The following is a 17863-nucleotide window of genomic DNA, read 5'->3' on the forward strand; positions in this document are numbered from 1 at the left end:
GCCACTAGGCTCTCCTTACTAAGCTCTGGGGCGTGTACTTCCTCTCTGACGCTTTTGAGACATCATGCCCCAACCATAAGGAGCCTTTTTAAATACTCAGCCATGTTGGTTTAATAAAGAAATTTGTACGGTGCTACCAAATCACGTTGTACGACAGTCTGGACCAGAAGTCTTTTATCTCTCCCTTTGAAATACATGGCGCTGCCATCTTGAGCAGAAGTGAATTATGGGAAGGCGCCATTTTGCTCGGGAGGGCGGGTATTTCCGGTTCCGGCGTGGGCGGCTCTCTCTTTTCCTCTGCAGGGCCGCGGTGGAAGCGGTTCTGCGGGTCGCCTCTCTGAGTTATCCAGTTCCATCCTTGTCGCTGCGGCGACACCCGCACTCTCCGTCGTCATGACTGAACAGATGACCCTTCGTGGCACCCTCAAGGGCCACAACGGCTGGGTGACCCAGATCGCTACCACTCCCCAGTTCCCGGACATGATATTGTCCGCCTCTCGAGGTACGGGCTGAGGTGCTGGATTAAGGGGCAGGGGTCTTTGCGCGCGTCACATGGTTGGGCCTGTGGGCCGCGAGGTGAGCTGTGAGTTGACCTGTGCCTAGGCCTCATCGCGGATAAACCCATGAGGTGTCCCCGACTTGGCGAGCTCCGAAACAGCTGGCTGCAGGGAGGTTTGCAAGGCTGGGGCCTTTTTAATCTCTACCTCTCAAACCCGTGTATGTAACTGTGGGCCCAGGAGCCTTCGGGTCGGGCGGCGCCGTGATGATCCCAACATGCCATCTGAGTGCCTATGCTGAAACCCAGAGGCTGTTTCTGAGCTGCTGCCCGGACCCTATGCTCATTAAAAAGTGGACTCCAAGGCGGACCTCGTGAGGAGTCTCTCGGCTACTTCGAGGCAGCTCTTTCTTCCCCCTTTTTTTTTTCTTCTCATTCTCTCTGTACCTGACTGCATTTGGAGATTTCTTGTCGATTGCTTTTTGCGTTCACGCTATTTAAAAATAGTTCATCTGAGGCTATGATCATGTATGGCACTTACTAGGAAAGTTTGTTCAGTGGAACACATTGCAGTGAAAGCATCCACTCCTTAGCGCCTAAAGTGAATTTTCTATTGCTAGTATTTCTTGCATCCGTGCTAGCAGTAGTCTCAGGAGGCCCACAGCTACTCTTCCATATCCAGCCTGGATATGCATGTTGTGCGGATGCATTGTGGAAGAGAAGGCGCTCAGTCGTGTCCGACTCTTTGCAGCCCCATGGACTGTAGCCTACCAGGCTCCTCCGTCCATGGGATTTTCCCAGGCAAGGGTACTGTAGTGGGTTGCCATTTCCTTCTTCAGGAGATCTTCCCGACCCAGGGATTCAACCCAGGTCTCCCGCACTGCAGGCAGATGCTTTACCATCTGAGCTACTAGGGAAGCCCAATAAATAAATGTGGAATTGTTTTAGATTTCCTAAAGGGGCATCCATAACCTGGTAAAGTTTCACACACCCGAGTTAAATTCTCAGGGTGCAACTTAGCTCTGCTTGACTCTTCACTAGAGTTACTTGGAGTTGGCTAATAACTACTCTCTCAGCCTTTAGGTAGTTTCCCTACCCCTAAATGCCCTTGATTTATGATCCAGAAGGTCGGATGGTGAGCCGTGGGGTTTTTTCACTGGGTCTTCTTTTTTGTTTTACCTGCCCTTAGATAAGACCATCATTATGTGGAAGCTGACCAGAGATGAGACCAACTATGGTATCCCACAGCGTGCTCTTCGGGGTCACTCCCACTTTGTTAGTGACGTGGTCATTTCCTCAGATGGCCAGTTTGCCCTCTCAGGCTCCTGGGATGGAACCCTTCGCCTTTGGGATCTCACAACGCAAGTAGCTGCTCTGGGGCACTAGGGGAAAGCTGGGTAGAAAGCAGGTAGATAGCATCAGGTTTCCCAGGGTAGTGATTGGGTACTTGAGTGGGAACTGTAAGGCACAGTACCTGGAGAAGATATTTGTGGTTGTTCGGCCTCCCTCCCCGTTGCTTTTAATTAGATATACAGAATTGCTGAAGAGTGGTCTGTTTTAGCAGTTTTATCAGATATTGCACTTGGGAGTAGGCAACATGTTTGAACATGCTGTATATTGGGAGCTCAGTCTTGGATGGTCAGGCATAATGGAGGATCCTGGTGATGACAGATGACATTGTCAGCCAATCCCCACATGGGAGTGAGGACATGTCCTGCAATTCTGAAGGGATTCTCTGGCATATTCTCGGCCAAGGGCTTGCCTTTTATCAAAGCCGCGTCCAGGGTGGTGTGAGTAACGCAGCTCCATTGGGTGAGGAACTGGGCCACGGAAACAGTCTGACTGTGGAAGAATGTTTGCAGAGTCTTTCTAGAGAGTAACCAAGTCCTCCCTCTCAGGGGCACCACCACTCGCCGATTTGTAGGCCATACCAAAGATGTGCTGAGTGTGGCCTTCTCTTCTGACAACCGGCAAATTGTCTCTGGCTCCCGAGACAAAACCATCAAACTATGGAATACTCTGGGTGTATGCAAATATACTGTCCAGGTAAAGTAAAGGCACGTGCAGGGAGCATATGTTGAACATTTTCCCCATCCTTCTTAACTGGTGCTTTTATATGGTGATTTTAAGCCTCATCTGGAACCTAAAGGGATTCTATTTTATCTTAAAGGTTTGGGTTCTGGAAGTGTGAATACAGGTTGTCAACATACTGAATATATATCCCACATAACTGAAGGGGAAGGGTGGGATCTGGAGTTTCATGAGATGAGACAGTTTCTCATTTCCTTTCCATCCTCTGCAGGATGAAAGCCATTCAGAGTGGGTGTCTTGTGTCCGCTTCTCGCCCAACAGCAGCAATCCCATTATTGTTTCCTGTGGCTGGGACAAGCTGGTCAAGGTGAGCTTGGAGCCAGGGTGTGAGGCCTTTACCAACCAGAATGTGTTCCCACTACCTCCCAGTTGGTCATAATCAACTTTGAATGCTTTGTCCCTTAACCATTTTCCTCTTGATACTTTCTCAGTACAGGCCATTAATTTTGGTATTTGGTCTAAAGTAGCTAATTGGGAGCCCAGAGTCCCTGGTAAGGTGGCAACACGGAAAGCACTTTTTTTCCTTAAGTGGCCAAGATTAATAATTCTTGGACTTTTTTATCACTGATAGAATGGAAATTGGCTCTCCTATCCAGGGATGCCTTTTAAGCATGGTGCCATGCCTTTTTTTGACCTTGATAGATCCAGAGCCCAGGTTCTTCACCTTTGACCCACAATTTTAGGTATGGAACTTGGCAAATTGTAAGCTGAAGACCAATCACATCGGCCACACTGGCTACCTGAACACTGTGACGGTCTCTCCAGATGGATCCCTCTGTGCTTCTGGAGGCAAGGTGATTCATAGACACAGGAGTCCCCTAATCAATGGGGAACAATTGGATACTTAAAATAATGGGATAGCAGTCCAGGGGTAAATGTTTCTTCAGAAACATTTTGAGAATGAGTTAAGGCATTAAGAGATTGTCTTATGTGACGCTGGTTTCTTAAAGCTGTTGATGAGATTAGCATCCTGTGATTTTGGAGTTTACAGTGATGCATTTTGAAGTCAGGTTCTTGTAGGGTTGGTGAAGTGTCATCTCTCACATAAAGAGGTAACTGTTGATACTCGTGAAATTAGTTTTTATAGACAGGATACTGTGGCAGACAGTTAAAAATAAAGGCAGCATCTTGAGGCAAGATGGGTGGGATTAACGTGGAAGAATTCATATTTCTCTGATTGGTGTTCTCCTGTCACTCAGGATGGGCAGGCTATGTTGTGGGACCTCAATGAAGGCAAGCACCTTTACACACTAGATGGTGGGGACATCATCAACGCCCTGTGCTTCAGTCCCAACCGCTACTGGCTCTGTGCTGCCACGGGTCCTAGCATCAAGATCTGGGTGAGTGTGGGCTGCAATTGAGGCCAGATACCTGGCTGTGCAAGCCTGGGCAATGTTGTAATTTTTCAATGTGTTTTCTGATTTGCTGCTGGGATTTGAACTTCCTAAACAACTCCAGAACCATCATGCTATCAATGGATACCCAAAAAAGGATGAATTATAACTTCTTGGGATTGGGGGGAAAAAAGGAAGACCAATTGTAGCAATCTATTCAATTGACACTTGGGTCTGGGTAATCCATTGTTGGAGGGGAGGCAGTCTTGTGCGTTTAGGATGTTTAATAGCATCCCAGGCTCTACTCCCCACAAGATGCCTGTCGCAAACTAGTGACAAATAATGCCTCTAGGCATTGCCAAGGGTCCCCAAAGAGGCAGAAAGTAATTCTCTGCTAAGAATTACTGAATTACAATTAAAGGGGCGCTTGAGAGGGGACCTGTCTTTGGTTTTTAAAAACCGATAATAGCATGAAAGGGCCGAGTGTCCTTAGCCCTGGTTTTATCCCATCCCCAGGACTTGGAGGGCAAGATCATTGTAGATGAACTGAAGCAAGAAGTTATCAGTACCAGCAGTAAGGCAGAGCCTCCCCAGTGTACCTCTCTGGCCTGGTCTGCTGATGGCCAGGTAAGTGGATCTGTCCTCTGGTGATTCAGCTTTTAACCTTTCTTTCTGCTCATCAGCGAGTTACGAAACTAGTGACATACGTGATTGCCTTTGGCGGGACTTGGGTAACTGTGCCAGTGAACACAAATCAGCCTTCATGTGCTAATGTCAGTAGGAAGATTGTGGAGGGACAGTGATTACTTGTCTTCAATTAAAACCTTGATTAACTTATCAGTTTACAACCTGTGAATCCTTAAGACCAGCCGTTGCTTCCTCTAGGAATACATAATCACCTGTGAATAGTAGAAGAGTGGGCATCTTAAAACAAGGGTCATCTTTGTTGCACTAACAGGACTGCAGAATTGCATGGCTCTAACTTAATGTTGTCATTTCTCCCTTGTAGACACTGTTTGCTGGCTACACGGACAACCTGGTGCGAGTGTGGCAGGTAACCATCGGCACCCGCTAGAAACAAACATGGCAGAGCTTTAAAAATTAAAAAAACTCGTTTTCTGACTTTTATAGTGAGTGTCTTTCTCTGAAAACTTTTTGAGACTCATTATGTTAGCTTAGTCTGCATCAAACTGGGGCTTTGATTAAAAAGGTTTTGTTTTAGTCCTTTAAGGCAAGGACTCCTTTGTACTCATCTTACATAGATATTTAAAATTAGGTGTAATGGTCTGGAGATGGTGGCTTTTCCTCAGGTGGCAGCTAAATGACAGATGTGTGGCACATTGAGGTCTCCTGTATATATACCCTCCAACTCATAATGGCAATGAGACTTCTTTGACTTCCAACTAGATACAATACATAAAAAGACTGGAGATGTAGTGTGCCTGAGTCTTGGGCATGAGGGCCACAGTATGGAGATTATTAGGAAAACCAAAGCCTCAAGCAGTGGTAGAAAAGAAGTGGCAGATGATCTTAAAGTAGACTTGAGGAGCCTGCCAATAACAAGCTAGGCGGAGGACCCAGATGGAGGGTGGTAGGATTTATACCTTGCTCTGTTGAAACAGTCACATCTAACAAGATCTAATGAACCACTCCTCCATTCTGTGGCGCCTGCTTTGTGTGTGTATGCACTCAAGTCATGTCTGACTCTGGTTTCCAACCCCTATGGACTGTAGCCCCCCAGGCTCCTGTCGCTGGGTTGTCATTTCCTTCTCCAGGGGTTCTTCCCCACCCAGGGATTGAACCCACATCTTCTTTTGCATTGGCAGGCAGATTGTTTACCACTAGCAACACCTTACTCTTCTAAAGGAATGGACTCCACAAAAGCAGCAAATAGTTTTTATTTCCACAACACAACCCATCTTCCTTTTCTCCCAGGAGCATAAAATTGACCTCAGCCATCAAAGCAGAGGACAAAAGCTGATAAGTGACAGAAGGCAAAGGGTTACTAGAAAAATAGATTCTGCCCAAGGCTCTCCTAGGGATTCAAATCCCTGTCCCAAGGCTCCCCTCCAGGGCTCACCAAATGGAGGGAACTAAGCACATGAAGAGAGGCTGGAAACTGACAAGGGGATTTTACAGAAAAGGAAAGGAGCCTGGCGGTGAAAAGACCTGAGGGATTGGGCGGGGGGGGGGGGGGGGAGCCTTGCTCCTAGATTAGTGCTGAAAAAGGAAGGGGGGAGAAATAATTGGATGATGTATGTAGTTTCCATCATGTCGACCATTCCAGATCTCACTGAAGCTAAATTCTGGCCAGTCTATGGAGGTAGAAATTGGGGATGGAAGGAAAATTAGAATCCTTCCTACTTCCCCCAGAGAGTAGACTGTTGATTATCCAGCTCTACCCTTTTCCCAGCCTGCCTCCCCCAAAAAAGCTTCCAAATCCCTTAGCTAAAATTCGCATCAGAAAATGGAATGAGGGCTGTCATGAGTCTTGCCCAAATCCTCCAGCCTCAGAACTGACATGAAAGTTGAACAGGAATGGGGAAAGGGAAGTTTAGTAATGAGATTACAACCTCCCATCATCCCCTACTCAAAAACTCAGATCCCTGGGCAGACAGGAAGGGAACACCAGGCAGCTGTTGTCATCAGGGACCCATGCAGACCTGTTGAACAGACCCAGTAGGTGAGAGAAAGCTGAGCTGGAGGCTAGGAGAGTTTTATTAGACTCCTAGAAGTAGAAGCAGGGGCCTGGGGTCAAAGGAGGAGCATGAAGCAACGCAAGAACGGGAGCATTTTAGCCCCCAAACTTATGGGCCACCTTCCACCACCACCCGCCCCCCTAGTGCTAACCAGAGGGGCCCATGCGGGTGGCAGGCTGATCAAGGGCAGAGCTTGATGCGGGTGCCCTTGGAGAGCACCCGGAAGAAAGGGAAGACACGCTCGCCCAAGAAGGCAGCCGAAAAGGTGTGCACATGAGCCAGAGTCTCTGCATTGTAGAAGCCCAGGCGCCCAGCCTCATAGTCCAGGTACACGCCAAACCGCCGTGGTTTCTCACTTGGGCTCAGCAGTGTCTGCTCCGTTGAGCTTTGTGCCTGGTAGCGTTTGCCATTGGTGCCCACACACCACACTTCCCGCTGGAGCAGGGGCTGCTGGGGCAGGTGGAGGCGGCGGCGGCGGTGGTGATGGCGAGAGGAGCTGGCATCCCCACTGCCCACAGAGGACCCCCCAGAGCCCACCTTCTCCTTATGATGGGTTGATTCACGGGCAGCACCCACCGCCCAGCCCCGCCGCCCACCCACCTCTACCTCCCAGTAGTGCCGGCCAGAGCGGAAGCCCTGGGCCCCCAGCACGCAGCAGTCAGCCGAGAAGCGCTTGGAATGGTCAGCAACCTCCTGCCGCCTCTCTGCCAGGCGGACCCCCCGGCGGTCGGGAGACAGCATCAGAGCCGGGTGAGCCGTGTCAGGGTCCAGCGTCAGGTCCACTTGGGAGGAGGGAGGACAAATACGCCAGGGCTGAACGACTGCTCCCTGTTGGTGGCTAACTCCACAGTTTGGCCTTTCCTGCTGCCCTCCCCCTTCACCTCTCGCCCTCCCCACCATCCAACTGTCTTCAGCTCCCTGCCCCAACAGAGTCTGGGCTCAAGTTCCTAGGGGCTCCACTTTTTTCCCCCACTCTGTTTTCAGGACACCAGACAGGTTTTCCCTCTGGTCCTGGCTTTTACTCCCCAACACCCACCTGGGCTAGAACAAAAAAGCTGCTCTCAGCTTGAAGCCCCAATTGGCCTGCCTTTATCCTGCTCCAATTTTAGCACCCATTCCCCCAGGGCCCAACTTTCCCTCAGAACCCAATCTCAGGTCTGTGAAGGGAAAGGCAAAGGAAGGTCGAACAGGTGACCTCCCTACCTCGGGCAGCCTGACAGAACATCCGGCTCATTTTCCTCACGATGGCGTCTGTCAGGAAGTCATGGCTATGGGGTTGACACGGGTCAGGGGACCAGACCTCTGGGGGCTGCAGCTGTACCTCTTCACACCTGGAGAAGGGGACCGGGCAGGGGGTGGGACCATGATATTCCCAGAGGGAAGAGCAGAAGCTAGGGGAAGGAGAGGGTCCAGGAGGCAGAAACTCAGGTCCTGGGGAAGGAAGGAGAGGAGCGGGATATCCAAGAGATGCAGGGATGGGGAACCAGATGCCATTGGGTCACAAGGATAAAGGGTGAGAACACACCTATTGAAAGTCTCCTTGATGTCCTGGGAATAACAAAAAGAGGGAGAGGGAGAAAGAAACAGAGAGTCAGCTGCACAGGGATGGTTCCCTTCTCCCCATCTGATTCCAGCCAGAGAAAGAACTGAACTTGGACAGTGAGTGAGAAAGCATATACAAGGCCTTCAATAAACATGCATCCATCTCAATCACCCATATGACTCATGCCTAATTTAACCCATCCTGCTGTGAGCCCACCAGAATTTACAGCCCCAGTGAAAGAATTTTCACAATATGACTTGGTCCTATCTTTCAAGATGTTAATGTCAAAAACTCTTTTCCAAACTCAAAATCCTTTTACAAACAGAATCTTCATTCTTTTCATTAGGTACATTTATCACACACCACATTCAGTATCAACTAATCTGTCTCCAGCCTCAAAAACTTGGGTTAAATCATTGTGGGTTCCTCCCAATGAGAAGAGAGGTAGCTCTGGACAGGTGTTTGTTAAGCACCACCTGATACAGCAGACACAGGGCTCGGGGGGGGTGGACAAGGAAGGGGCCATTGCTTACCTGGAGCAGCCGCAGGCCCCCTTGCTGGCTTCGCTCCTGGGCCTCAGCCAGCAGGCGGCTCAGCTGGGCAGCCTGCTCTGAGAGGCGGCTGGCTGCTGCTCCTGCACGCCCCAGCTGAGCTTCGTGCATCTCTCGGAGGCGCCGCTCTAGCCCTGCCTGCTCTTCGGCCAGAAATCGTGTCAGCCGACCAAATTCTGAGGCCACAGCTGCCAGCTCTGACTTCATCTGGCTCTGGGATGATGCAAAGGGGATGGTGGATACCACCTCAACACACAGAAACAAACCTCCAATTTGGTAACTGCTGCCCCTCAATCCAAGGCAAAGGAGCCCTACATTCTGAATGGAAAAGAGCCCCCGACCCCTTCCCCATCTCCTGGCTTTAGCAGGCTTTAGCATGCTAAAGCCAAGCACAATGATCCCAAACCCACCAACCACTGCCTGAAACGCTTATCTACACCTTGGCTACTTGACTCTTTCTTCAGGTCTAAGCTTAAATATTCCTGAGAAAAGTCTTATCTCTCTTCCAGATCTAAATCAGGGTCACTTACATAAATATCGTATCTTCTCGTGGCATATGCCTCAATTTGAAAGGTTATATTTACATTGGAGTATCTTTTAAAATCCTCTTTCCCCACTGCTCTGTAAGCTCTGTTGCCACAGGGTCCTCAGACCCTGGAACAGTGCCGACTACCGAGTAGGTGCTTGGTGAGAAGTTTTTGAAATAAAAAATTCAGGAATCAAGATACAAAATCAGGGTCCTGGCTATTCCACTAATGACCATGGGAAAGTCACCCAATCCTTCTAGGTCAGATGTCAGTAAATTTTCCATAAAGGGTCAGATTAGATTTTACACTTTATGGGCCATGAGGCAAAATCAAAAATATTATGTAGATAATGTTAATATATAAAGAGAGAAGACCTCTACCCATTCCCACCCCATTTGCCTCGGAAGGGCAACCCTGGATGATCAGCACACTTTTCACCCAGATATAAGCTGGAGACATTCTTAAGGGTATGTAAAAAGAATTAAAAGGCCAGAGTATGCAGGGAAGTCCTGGCCGGTCAAGTGTGTGAAGAAAATAGTTTCACTCTCTATCCCAGTGAAACTCAGTTCCTGACACCGCTGCACCTCAGGAGCCTAAACATCTCAATTTGGGCAGCAGGCTAGAAGCAAGAAAACCCCTGACTCCCAGACTCAAGATTACCACTAGATGCCCAGCAACAAAGTCCCTAATGTATAGGTGGCAATGAATGAGCATGGGTCCTGGAAAGTGGCAAGGCTCAGCCACCCTGCCAGGATGGCAGGCACTGGAGAGATGGGGGAAGAAGTCAGATAGGAGGGATGCCCTGGCTTGGTGTCCAAAGCTCATTGCCAGGTCATTCCAGTGCCTACCAGCTTTACAAAAAGACGCAGGAGTAAAAGGCTGGAATTAGGGGAAAAATATTTAAAAATACTCCATGGGGGAGGGGTAAGCAATAATGAAAAAAGGCTGAAAAACACCAGACTGGAAGATAATAGGTCTCTGTAATGCTGACATTCCTTCACTCATGCCTTGCCCACCACTTGACATCTGTCTTGGACCCTGGAGCTTTTCTGACAGCTGGTATATGAATTTTGCCTGCCCTCTTCTGTCCTCTGTGCTATCTGGAGTGATGGTATGGGGCAGCAGGTCTAGGGTTAAGTGTCTAGGATGGTAAACCTGCTCTGCAACCTTGAGCCAGGGACCAGCCCTCTCCAGCTAAACCTATTTCATTCTATTTTGGAACCTAGGAATAAACAAGCCTCTTGATTTGCTGAGGCTTCCCTGGTGGCTCAGATGGTAAAGAATCTGCCTGTAATGCAGGAGACCTGGTTTCAATCCCTGGGTGGTGAAGATCCCCTGGAGAAGGGAATGGCAACCTACTGCAGTAGTCTTGCCTGGAGAATTCCATGGACAGAGGAGTCTGTTGGGCTACAGTTCATGGGATTGCAGAGTTGGGCACAACTGAGCAACTAATTCTTTCTTTGAGCTGCTAAGACCCCTCTCCTCACAAGACACCCAAGAAGGTATCTACTTTTCTCCCAGGCCTTGGCTGTCCCTCTTCAGAGGATCCAGTCACCACTTGTGAGAGCCCATCTTTCCTGCTCTAACCATAGAACCAGTCAGTCAGCCCTGTCAAGGACATTCACTCACCTTCAACTCTGTCACCCGCCTCTCCTCCTTGGCCTTCATCTTCTGCACAGCCTCCAGGTGCTTCCTCAGCGGTTCCACATGCCCCTGCAGTTTGGCCTAAAGAAATGGAGAAAGGAAAGTTAGAGGTCTTGGACAGGAGAAGCACCTGCCCTCAAAGGCCATATCCCCCATTCTCCCTGCAGGGGTTTGGGCTCAAAGCCTGATGCCCATTACAGGTATTAAATGAGCATCAAATTCCCTTCCTCCCCTTTCTTCTCTTCAGATGATGACAAAGGCTTTTAACCCTCCTCCTGAACTCATGTCCAAAGTCTACAAGTTTAAGATTCTGGGACTTCCTTGGCAGTCCAGCAGTTAAGACTCTGCAGCTTCCACTGCACAGGGCACAGGTTCAGTCCCCAGTCAGGGAAATAAGATCCGGCATGCCACTCGGCCTGGTCAAAATAATAAATAAAGGTAGGATCCTGATGACTACACAGCACCACACTCAAGAGTTGGGAGTGACCAGAATGGATAACCCTGGTTTTTGTGCCCTTTCCTTTTTTATGCCTTCTATTACTTCTGCCTTTCTACCTCCTTTTCCTTGGAGTGAACATGGCTTGAGCACCTCAATGCACAGTCTTTCCATATGAATGCTCTTACATATGGTCCCTTCCCCCTCATAAGCAATCTTCCTTATAATTTTCAACTCTAAATACTTTTCTGATGATTTTATGCCTATGCTAAAAATCTTTCAACAGTTCTCCATGACTTGCAATATATGAGGCTCTCGTTGCACCTTCATTTCTAGCCTCCCCTCCTATACCTACCTCCTGGACACAGAATCTTGTTTTAGTCACATAAAACTTCTAGTCTTTTCCTGAGCATAATTCCATACTTTTATCCATGCTACTCCCTCTGTCTGGGACTGCCCTTCTAAACTTAGCCCAAGGCATTCTTCCTTTAAAACCCAGCTACCTGACCATGCCCCTGATGCTCCCCACCCCCAACTTCCTCTGTGATCCCAAGGAACATGAATACACCTTTACAAGACTTCCCTGCACTGTAATCACTTACATGTGTTCTGTCCCTAGGACACACAGGCTCACGGGAGCATGGACCCCACTTATTTTAATTTCTATGCTTCTCTCCCACTCAATTACTTGCTAAATGGAAGACAAATACACTCTCCTCCTAAAGTTTTAACTCGTGCAACAAAAATGCACTTGAGCTCTATGTTCTAATCGTTTGTAACAGAATCTTGTGCTTTAAAGACCAGAATGGATAACCCTGGTTTTTGTGCCCTTTCCTTTTTAATGCCTTCTACTACTACTTCTGCCTTTCTACCTCTTTTCCTGAGGGGGTAATACAGTCTAGAAGAGCTCACACCTAGACTCTAATTTGAACCTGAATGCAGGCAGGTGACCATGCTTCAAGTTACCTCATCTTAAAAAGGGAACTAGGAATAAGAGAATCTACCTTGTGGACACGATGCTTAGCACAATGTCTGGCACAGAACAAAAGATCAGTACTAAATGTTATCTAGAATTCCCTACCCAGGCCTAAGCTGCCAATGACAATCTGATAATGACCCTTGATCTAAAGAGGTTACTGACCCAGAGCACAAAAGGTAGTCATTGCAAGGTTAAATAGTTGAAAAAAAAAATCATAATAAAATTACAATCAATCCATAACATAAAAATAATATAAACAACACAAAAACTTGCCCTTTGCTATATTATTTTCCATTTTTTTCCAGTAGGGTCAATAATTTCAACTCTATTAATTCAACATTTATGCTTATATTTCTTATTTAATATTTTTCCTAAATTATGGACAAAAAATTCATACATGAATCCAAATAGAGTACCATTTAAGAGAAATTTTCAAGAACCTTTAACTTTTTTTAAGCTTTATTTATATATCATTTGTGCATTATTACCTATTCAATAAAGAAATATTTCTACAAAACAACACTGTGCCAAGCTAGTGCTAGTTAGTGTATGTATCTGAAAAGAAACTACCTGCCTGTAAAATACCCTGTAATTTAGAAGAGGAGACTCAAAAAATTAGTCGGACATAATAAAACGTATGTATTTACATTTACTGATCAGTTAATGTCAGACTTTGTGTTTAGTGGCCTTTTCAAATTGCAGAGCTCTACTGGGCTGGCATTCAACAGCTACAGCTAACACAAATTAAAATCCAGTTTCAGAAGCTCTTCAGAAGAGTTCTGCAAGAAGAGGGTGGAGAAGGGATGGAATGCCCCATGGATATGCCACCCTGGGATCCAGTTAACAAAATGACTACACATTGATGGGTACAGGTAACTAGAAGCCAAGAGGATACAAAAGGGAAGGACAAAAGGAGCTCACAATGTCCCCTAATAATGTAGGGCCTAAAAGGCAGGTGGTAGTACCAGTGCAGTGATTTCCATAGTAGCCTGGGCTTTCTAAAGATAACCCTCCCTGTCAGTGATTCAGAATCAATGACGGTAGGGCCCATCGTACTTCTGAAAACCTCCACTAATAACTGGAACAATCAGCCAGGTTTGACAATCACTCTGTGGGAGGAACAGTTACTTGTCATAAGGGGTGTAGGTTTGTCTTAACTGTACGTACCACTCCCAGCTGAGAAGCTCCAGACATCTTACTCTAAAACTGGGGTAATGATAATAAAACCCAAATGAAGTTACTGTACAAATCAGGAGATTATGAAAACACAAGTCATAAAACAGAAAAGCTCTGTGCAGACTACACAGAAGCAGCTACTCTCTCCTCCTGGTTCCACTTCTACAAACCATCTGGCACTTAGGTAAATGTTATTTCTACCAGCTATCTCACACACAAATCTCCTTTACCTGTGTCCAAAAAGATGTTAACTAAATTAGAATCAAACTTGAAGAAGAAAAGTCACATGTCAGAAAAATCAAACAACAGACATCTAAATAGTGGTGATGCTGTCAAACAGTATAGGCCAGGAAAGGCGAGGCAGGCGTAGGCGGGTTACAGGTAACTGTGTGGCCCTGTGTGTATATTACTTACATCTCTGTTTCTGTTTCCCTTCCGTTTCCCAATCTGTAAAACGGGAATACAAACCACAGCAAACTCACAGGGTTGTTTTCAATTTTAAATGAGACAGTCCATGAAAAAGTGCTTAGTACAGTGCAGGGGTACATAGTAAGTGTTCCGTAAACATTAACTTTCAATCCCGGAGAAATTATAAAGTTCAAAGACATTCAGAGACTAAGGGCCAGATCTTCTGACTTAAAAGGCTATTCCTCTTTTTTAAATACCCAGGAAAGGTAAGAAGTCCTGGCCAGTACACCAGAATGATTCCTCAAGGGGAAAACAAAGCCATATCTTGGAGTGGGTGGGGAACCCATTAGAACAAGAGCAGAGTATATGAGTCTGATTCTAGTAGTTAGTCAATATACACTTCTGTTCCTCAGAACACCTTATTATTTGAGGCCCAACCTCTTTCCTGGAGAAGGAAATGGCAACCCACTCCAGTATTCTTGCCTGGAAAATTCCATGGACAGAGGAGCCTGGCAGGCTACAGTCCATGGGGTCGCAAAGAGTCGGCCAGGACTCTGTGACTGAGCAAGTTCTTTCCATTTCTAGAGGTTTTAATCAGGGATAGAGTTTTAAGAGTCATTCACAGTTAAATAAGACGGCTGGTAAAGCCCTAAGGGCTTGTCACTTGCATTTCTATAACTTAGGGACAGTGGAAGGGCAAAACAGCAGTGGCTTTTCCCCAAGAGACAAAGTCCAGTGATATGACACCACCAGATTTCGTTTGAGGAAGCCAGTCTTCCCTGGTCTTCTTCACTGTGTCTACTTTGTCTGTGTCCAGGATCCTTCTCACTCTAACCATTCTGGTGCCAGTAAGTGCTTAGGTAAGGAGAATCAGCTCAACAGTACACGAGGCTCTCTGAACGGGAAAGACACCATTTCCTTTCCCCAGTTTCTCTTACTTCTTCTCCACCCCAACTAAACTCCCATCTTCTACTCTCACCTTGTACTCCTGCACCACCTCCTCCAATGGCACCACGCTGTGCTGTTTGTGGTTCCTGGATTCTCGACATACCACACAGATGGCCTCTTCATCCACCTCGCAGAAGAGCTTCAGGGCTTCTTGGTGTTTGGGACAAATTCCCTGCTCGTTCCCACGGCTCCCCCGACCAGCGGTTGGGTGCATCTGCCGAATCACCTGGACCATGTTGGCCAGCTGCAGGTTGGGCCGGAAGCTCCGCCTAGGAAAGCTCTTGCGGCACTGAGGGCAGGTGAAACACCTCCGAGGAGTTGGAGGCGGGGGCAGCGGGGTGACGGGATCTAGCTCCTCTTCCTCGTCCTCCTCCAGCACTTCCTCCTCGTCCTCCTCCTCCTCTCCCCTCAGGTCCTCCTCCATGTCCCCCAAGTAGTAGTCCAGGTCTTCCTCCTCCTCCTCCTCCTCCCACACGTAGTCCATGTTGTCCCAGTTGGATCCGCCCATGCCACTGGTCCAGAACACACCCTCTTCTTCCTCCTCGACCTCCTCCTCCATGTCGCCCTCATAGTCTTCATCGCGCATGGGGGTGTCCCAACCCCCACCGGCCCCCACAGCCTCCACTTCTTCCTCCTCTGCATCCTCCTCCTCTTCCTCCCGGTCTAACTCTTCTCTGTCCTCTTCATCCTCCCCTCCCCACAACTGGGTTACACACACTCGGCAGAAGTTGTGCCCGCAGCCGATGGACACGGGGTCCGTGAAGTAATCGAGGCAGATAGCGCACACCGCCTCCTCCTGAAGGGTCTGCACAGGGTTGGGTGCCATGGCAACGGCAGCCATCTTAAGTGTCCAGTCAGCCAATATAGATGGGTGGTGAGTGGTGGGGGTGGGGGGGGTCTTCCCTCTCAGACTCCCTGACGACCCAGCCCCACCCCCAGCCCTGACCCTCCACACCTCGCCTCAAGCGCAGCCAAAGAAATGTCCTCCCGACAACACACCCCTGCACACAGAGTTCCCTACTCCCAGACCACAACCGAGTCCCTGAAAGGGGAGGGGACAGGGCTGAGCGATACCGCCAAGTCCCTCAGGTGGCCCTGAGTGCAAATCTGCCCCAACGCTCCCTTGGCCTCCTCATAAACCCCCGCCCCTCCTCACTTCCTGGCTCCGCCCCCTCACTTCCGACCTCCCCTAACACTTCCGGTGCTGCTAACCACCCAAGATCGCGAGCTCCCTCCCAGGTCACGCTACGCCCCTTTCTGCTGCCGCTTCCCCGCCCCGGGTCTCCAGATGACAGGAAACGGTGAGGCGACGCTCTAGCAGGCACTCAGGAACAGGGAGGGAGGCCTAGAAGGACGGAGGCGTACGACTCTGTAATGCGAGGGAGTGGGGAACGCAGACGAAACTGAAAGCCCGGCCTCCCCCATCGCTCGCCACTGGGGATAAATTTCGGGGGACCTTGGAGGGGCTTGGCACCTGTCTACTCTCTATGCTATGACCGTATCGGCCCGGCGCCATCCTACCGACCGGACACGGAGAACTGCTGCAGGAACTCCCCACGGCCGATACCGGAAATGGGAAGGGCGGGTGTCGGTGAGAACCTTGAAGTACTTCCGGCCCATCTAGGCGAAGGACTTTGTTGTTTGAAGACTCCGAGAGTCGGTCCGAGACTGACTAGGGGGCGGGGTCTGTAGAAGTGAGGTGGAGGTAGGACCGGAGACCCCTCCCATCCTCCCCACTGTAGTTGGCATTTCTACACACTTTGTAGAAACTACCATCGGTCACTGTCGCTTCGTTTAGATGAACTTTCTTAACTGCCATCAGTAAAGGAACAGTAGCAAATCATGACATGCACATTCACAAATGGAACACTTCAGATGTGAAAAAGGGAATCCTCCCCAAAATGTACAAATGAAATGAAAAAACCAAGGTGCTAAACAATGTGTAGAGTATAATTGTAAAGAAGGGAGAGGGATAGGATGTTTAGCTTTATAAGTGACCAAGTGAAGTCGCTCAGTCGTGTCCGACTCTACGACCCGGTGAACCAGGCTCCTCCGTCCATGGGATTCTCCAGGAAGGAGTACTGGAGTAGATTGCCATTTTCTTCTTCAGGGGGGTCTTCCCATCACCAGGGATCAAACCCGGGTCTCCGGCATTGGAGGCAGACGCTTTAACCTCTGAGCCACCAGAGTCATGTGCTAATTCATAAAAGGTAGTTCCTATCTCAGAGGGTTTAGTGAAATTACTGTCGTGCAAAACTATTATAATATTGCCTAGCACATAGTAAGTGAGATAGAAGGTTTAGCTATCCATCATTATCATAGTTGTTGTCTATCTCTGGATGAATATTTATCTAGGACAGTTCTGTAAATGTCGTTCTGTATCTTTCGAACTTGAACCAAGTCAATGTATTGCCTTAAAGAAAAAAATAATGTTTCCCACCCCCCAAGTGTTATTGAGTCCTTCAACTCTTTCTGAGCTGTGCACCACGCGTGCTCCAAGCCCAGAATACTTCGAGGTCTGTCTTCGTGGAGTCCCAGTGTAAGAGCAGGGGCTCAAACTGGGTTTGCGGCATTGGGTTTTACTTGAGAGAATCCTAGCTAGGATGTAGAACGGTATCGGTAAAGATGCTGCTGTGGTACCTGGAGCATCTCAGCCAAATGGATTGTTTGTGCGATAGAAATAATACTTGATGTTTTTAAAAAACATGATCTTGCTTAATTAAAAAAAAATTTTTTTTAAACAGCAGGGAAAGTTACGGGACTCCCTAATGAGTGTTGGGCGCTGCGCAATGCCAGAACTGGGCACGCAGAATTGACCCTGATCTCGAGGCGCTTCTCGCCTCTTGTGGAAACTCCAAAAGGACATGTGCTTTATAAAATGGTGGTCGGAACGCGCCCAAACTACGAATCTTCGTGCATAAACTATGTATTAGGCCGTGCCAGGAGCTGCAAGCGCTACTGTGGCAGATAAATGGGACCACCAGACCTGAACGTGGTTCAGACCGCCCCTAAAGGGAGCCCCCATGTCCCT

General features: G+C 48.3%; 2 protein-coding genes and 2 non-coding genes across 5 annotated transcripts; 3 read left to right on the plus strand and 1 right to left on the minus strand.

The window, feature by feature from the left end:
- Positions 1-55: 55 nt before the first annotated feature.
- Positions 56-5031, plus strand: RACK1 (receptor for activated C kinase 1). The gene is made up of 8 exons (XM_040240378.1): positions 56-502; positions 1686-1857; positions 2395-2542; positions 2799-2894; positions 3271-3381; positions 3787-3927; positions 4438-4548; positions 4931-5031. Exons 1-8 carry the CDS (start codon positions 394-396, stop codon positions 4994-4996), a joined length of 954 nt encoding a protein of 317 aa, XP_040096312.1. The 5' UTR covers positions 56-393; the 3' UTR covers positions 4997-5031.
- On the plus strand, positions 755-822 carry LOC120864933. Its single transcript, XR_005721274.1, has one exon. It is a non-coding gene; the product is annotated as a small nucleolar RNA SNORD95 (small nucleolar RNA).
- LOC120864925 lies at positions 2151-2229 on the plus strand. Its single transcript, XR_005721270.1, has one exon. It is a non-coding gene; the product is annotated as a small nucleolar RNA SNORD96 family (small nucleolar RNA).
- Positions 5032-5801: 770 nt separating the features above from the next.
- TRIM41 (tripartite motif containing 41) lies at positions 5802-17563 on the minus strand. 2 transcript variants are annotated; one of them, XM_040240367.1, is made up of 6 exons: positions 14864-17563; positions 10871-10966; positions 8697-8927; positions 8146-8168; positions 7824-7951; positions 5802-7402 (listed from the first exon to the last, which is right to left on the minus strand). In XM_040240367.1, exons 1-6 carry the CDS (start codon positions 15671-15673, stop codon positions 6801-6803), a joined length of 1890 nt encoding a protein of 629 aa, XP_040096301.1. In that variant the 5' UTR covers positions 15674-17563; the 3' UTR covers positions 5802-6800. The 2 variants fall into 2 exon arrangements, with proteins under 2 accessions (XP_040096301.1, XP_040096300.1); XM_040240366.1 differs by having other exon boundaries at positions 8697-8960.
- Between the last annotated feature and the right edge of the window lie 300 nt (positions 17564-17863).

Source organism: Oryx dammah, unplaced genomic scaffold (genome assembly GCF_014754425.2).
Source record: "Oryx dammah isolate SB20612 unplaced genomic scaffold, SCBI_Odam_1.1 HiC_scaffold_5, whole genome shotgun sequence".
Classification (NCBI taxonomy): Eukaryota; Metazoa; Chordata; class Mammalia; order Artiodactyla; family Bovidae; genus Oryx; species Oryx dammah.

What these genes read in the sequence shown, in the direction of transcription:
- RACK1 (XM_040240378.1), top strand. Translation starts at nt 394, where the DNA reads ATGACTGAACAGATGACCCTTCGTGGCACCCTCAAGGGCCACAACGGC. An exon ending in GATATTGTCCGCCTCTCGAG is followed by an intron (nt 503 to 1,685) that starts GTACGGGCTGAG and finishes ACCTGCCCTTAG; the next exon opens with ATAAGACCATCATTATGTGG. An exon ending in TCTGTGCTTCTGGAGGCAAG is followed by an intron (nt 3,382 to 3,786) that starts GTGATTCATAGA and finishes CCTGTCACTCAG; the next exon opens with GATGGGCAGGCTATGTTGTG.
- TRIM41 (XM_040240366.1), bottom strand. Translation starts at nt 15,673, where the DNA reads ATGGCTGCCGTTGCCATGGCACCCAACCCTGTGCAGACCCTTCAGGAG. An exon ending in ATCAAGGAGACTTTCAATAG is followed by an intron (nt 7,952 to 8,145) that starts GTGTGTTCTCAC and finishes CCCCTTCTCCAG; the next exon opens with GTGTGAAGAGGTACAGCTGC. An exon ending in GTTCTGTCAGGCTGCCCGAG is followed by an intron (nt 7,403 to 7,823) that starts GTAGGGAGGTCA and finishes CCTCCTCCCAAG; the next exon opens with TGGACCTGACGCTGGACCCT.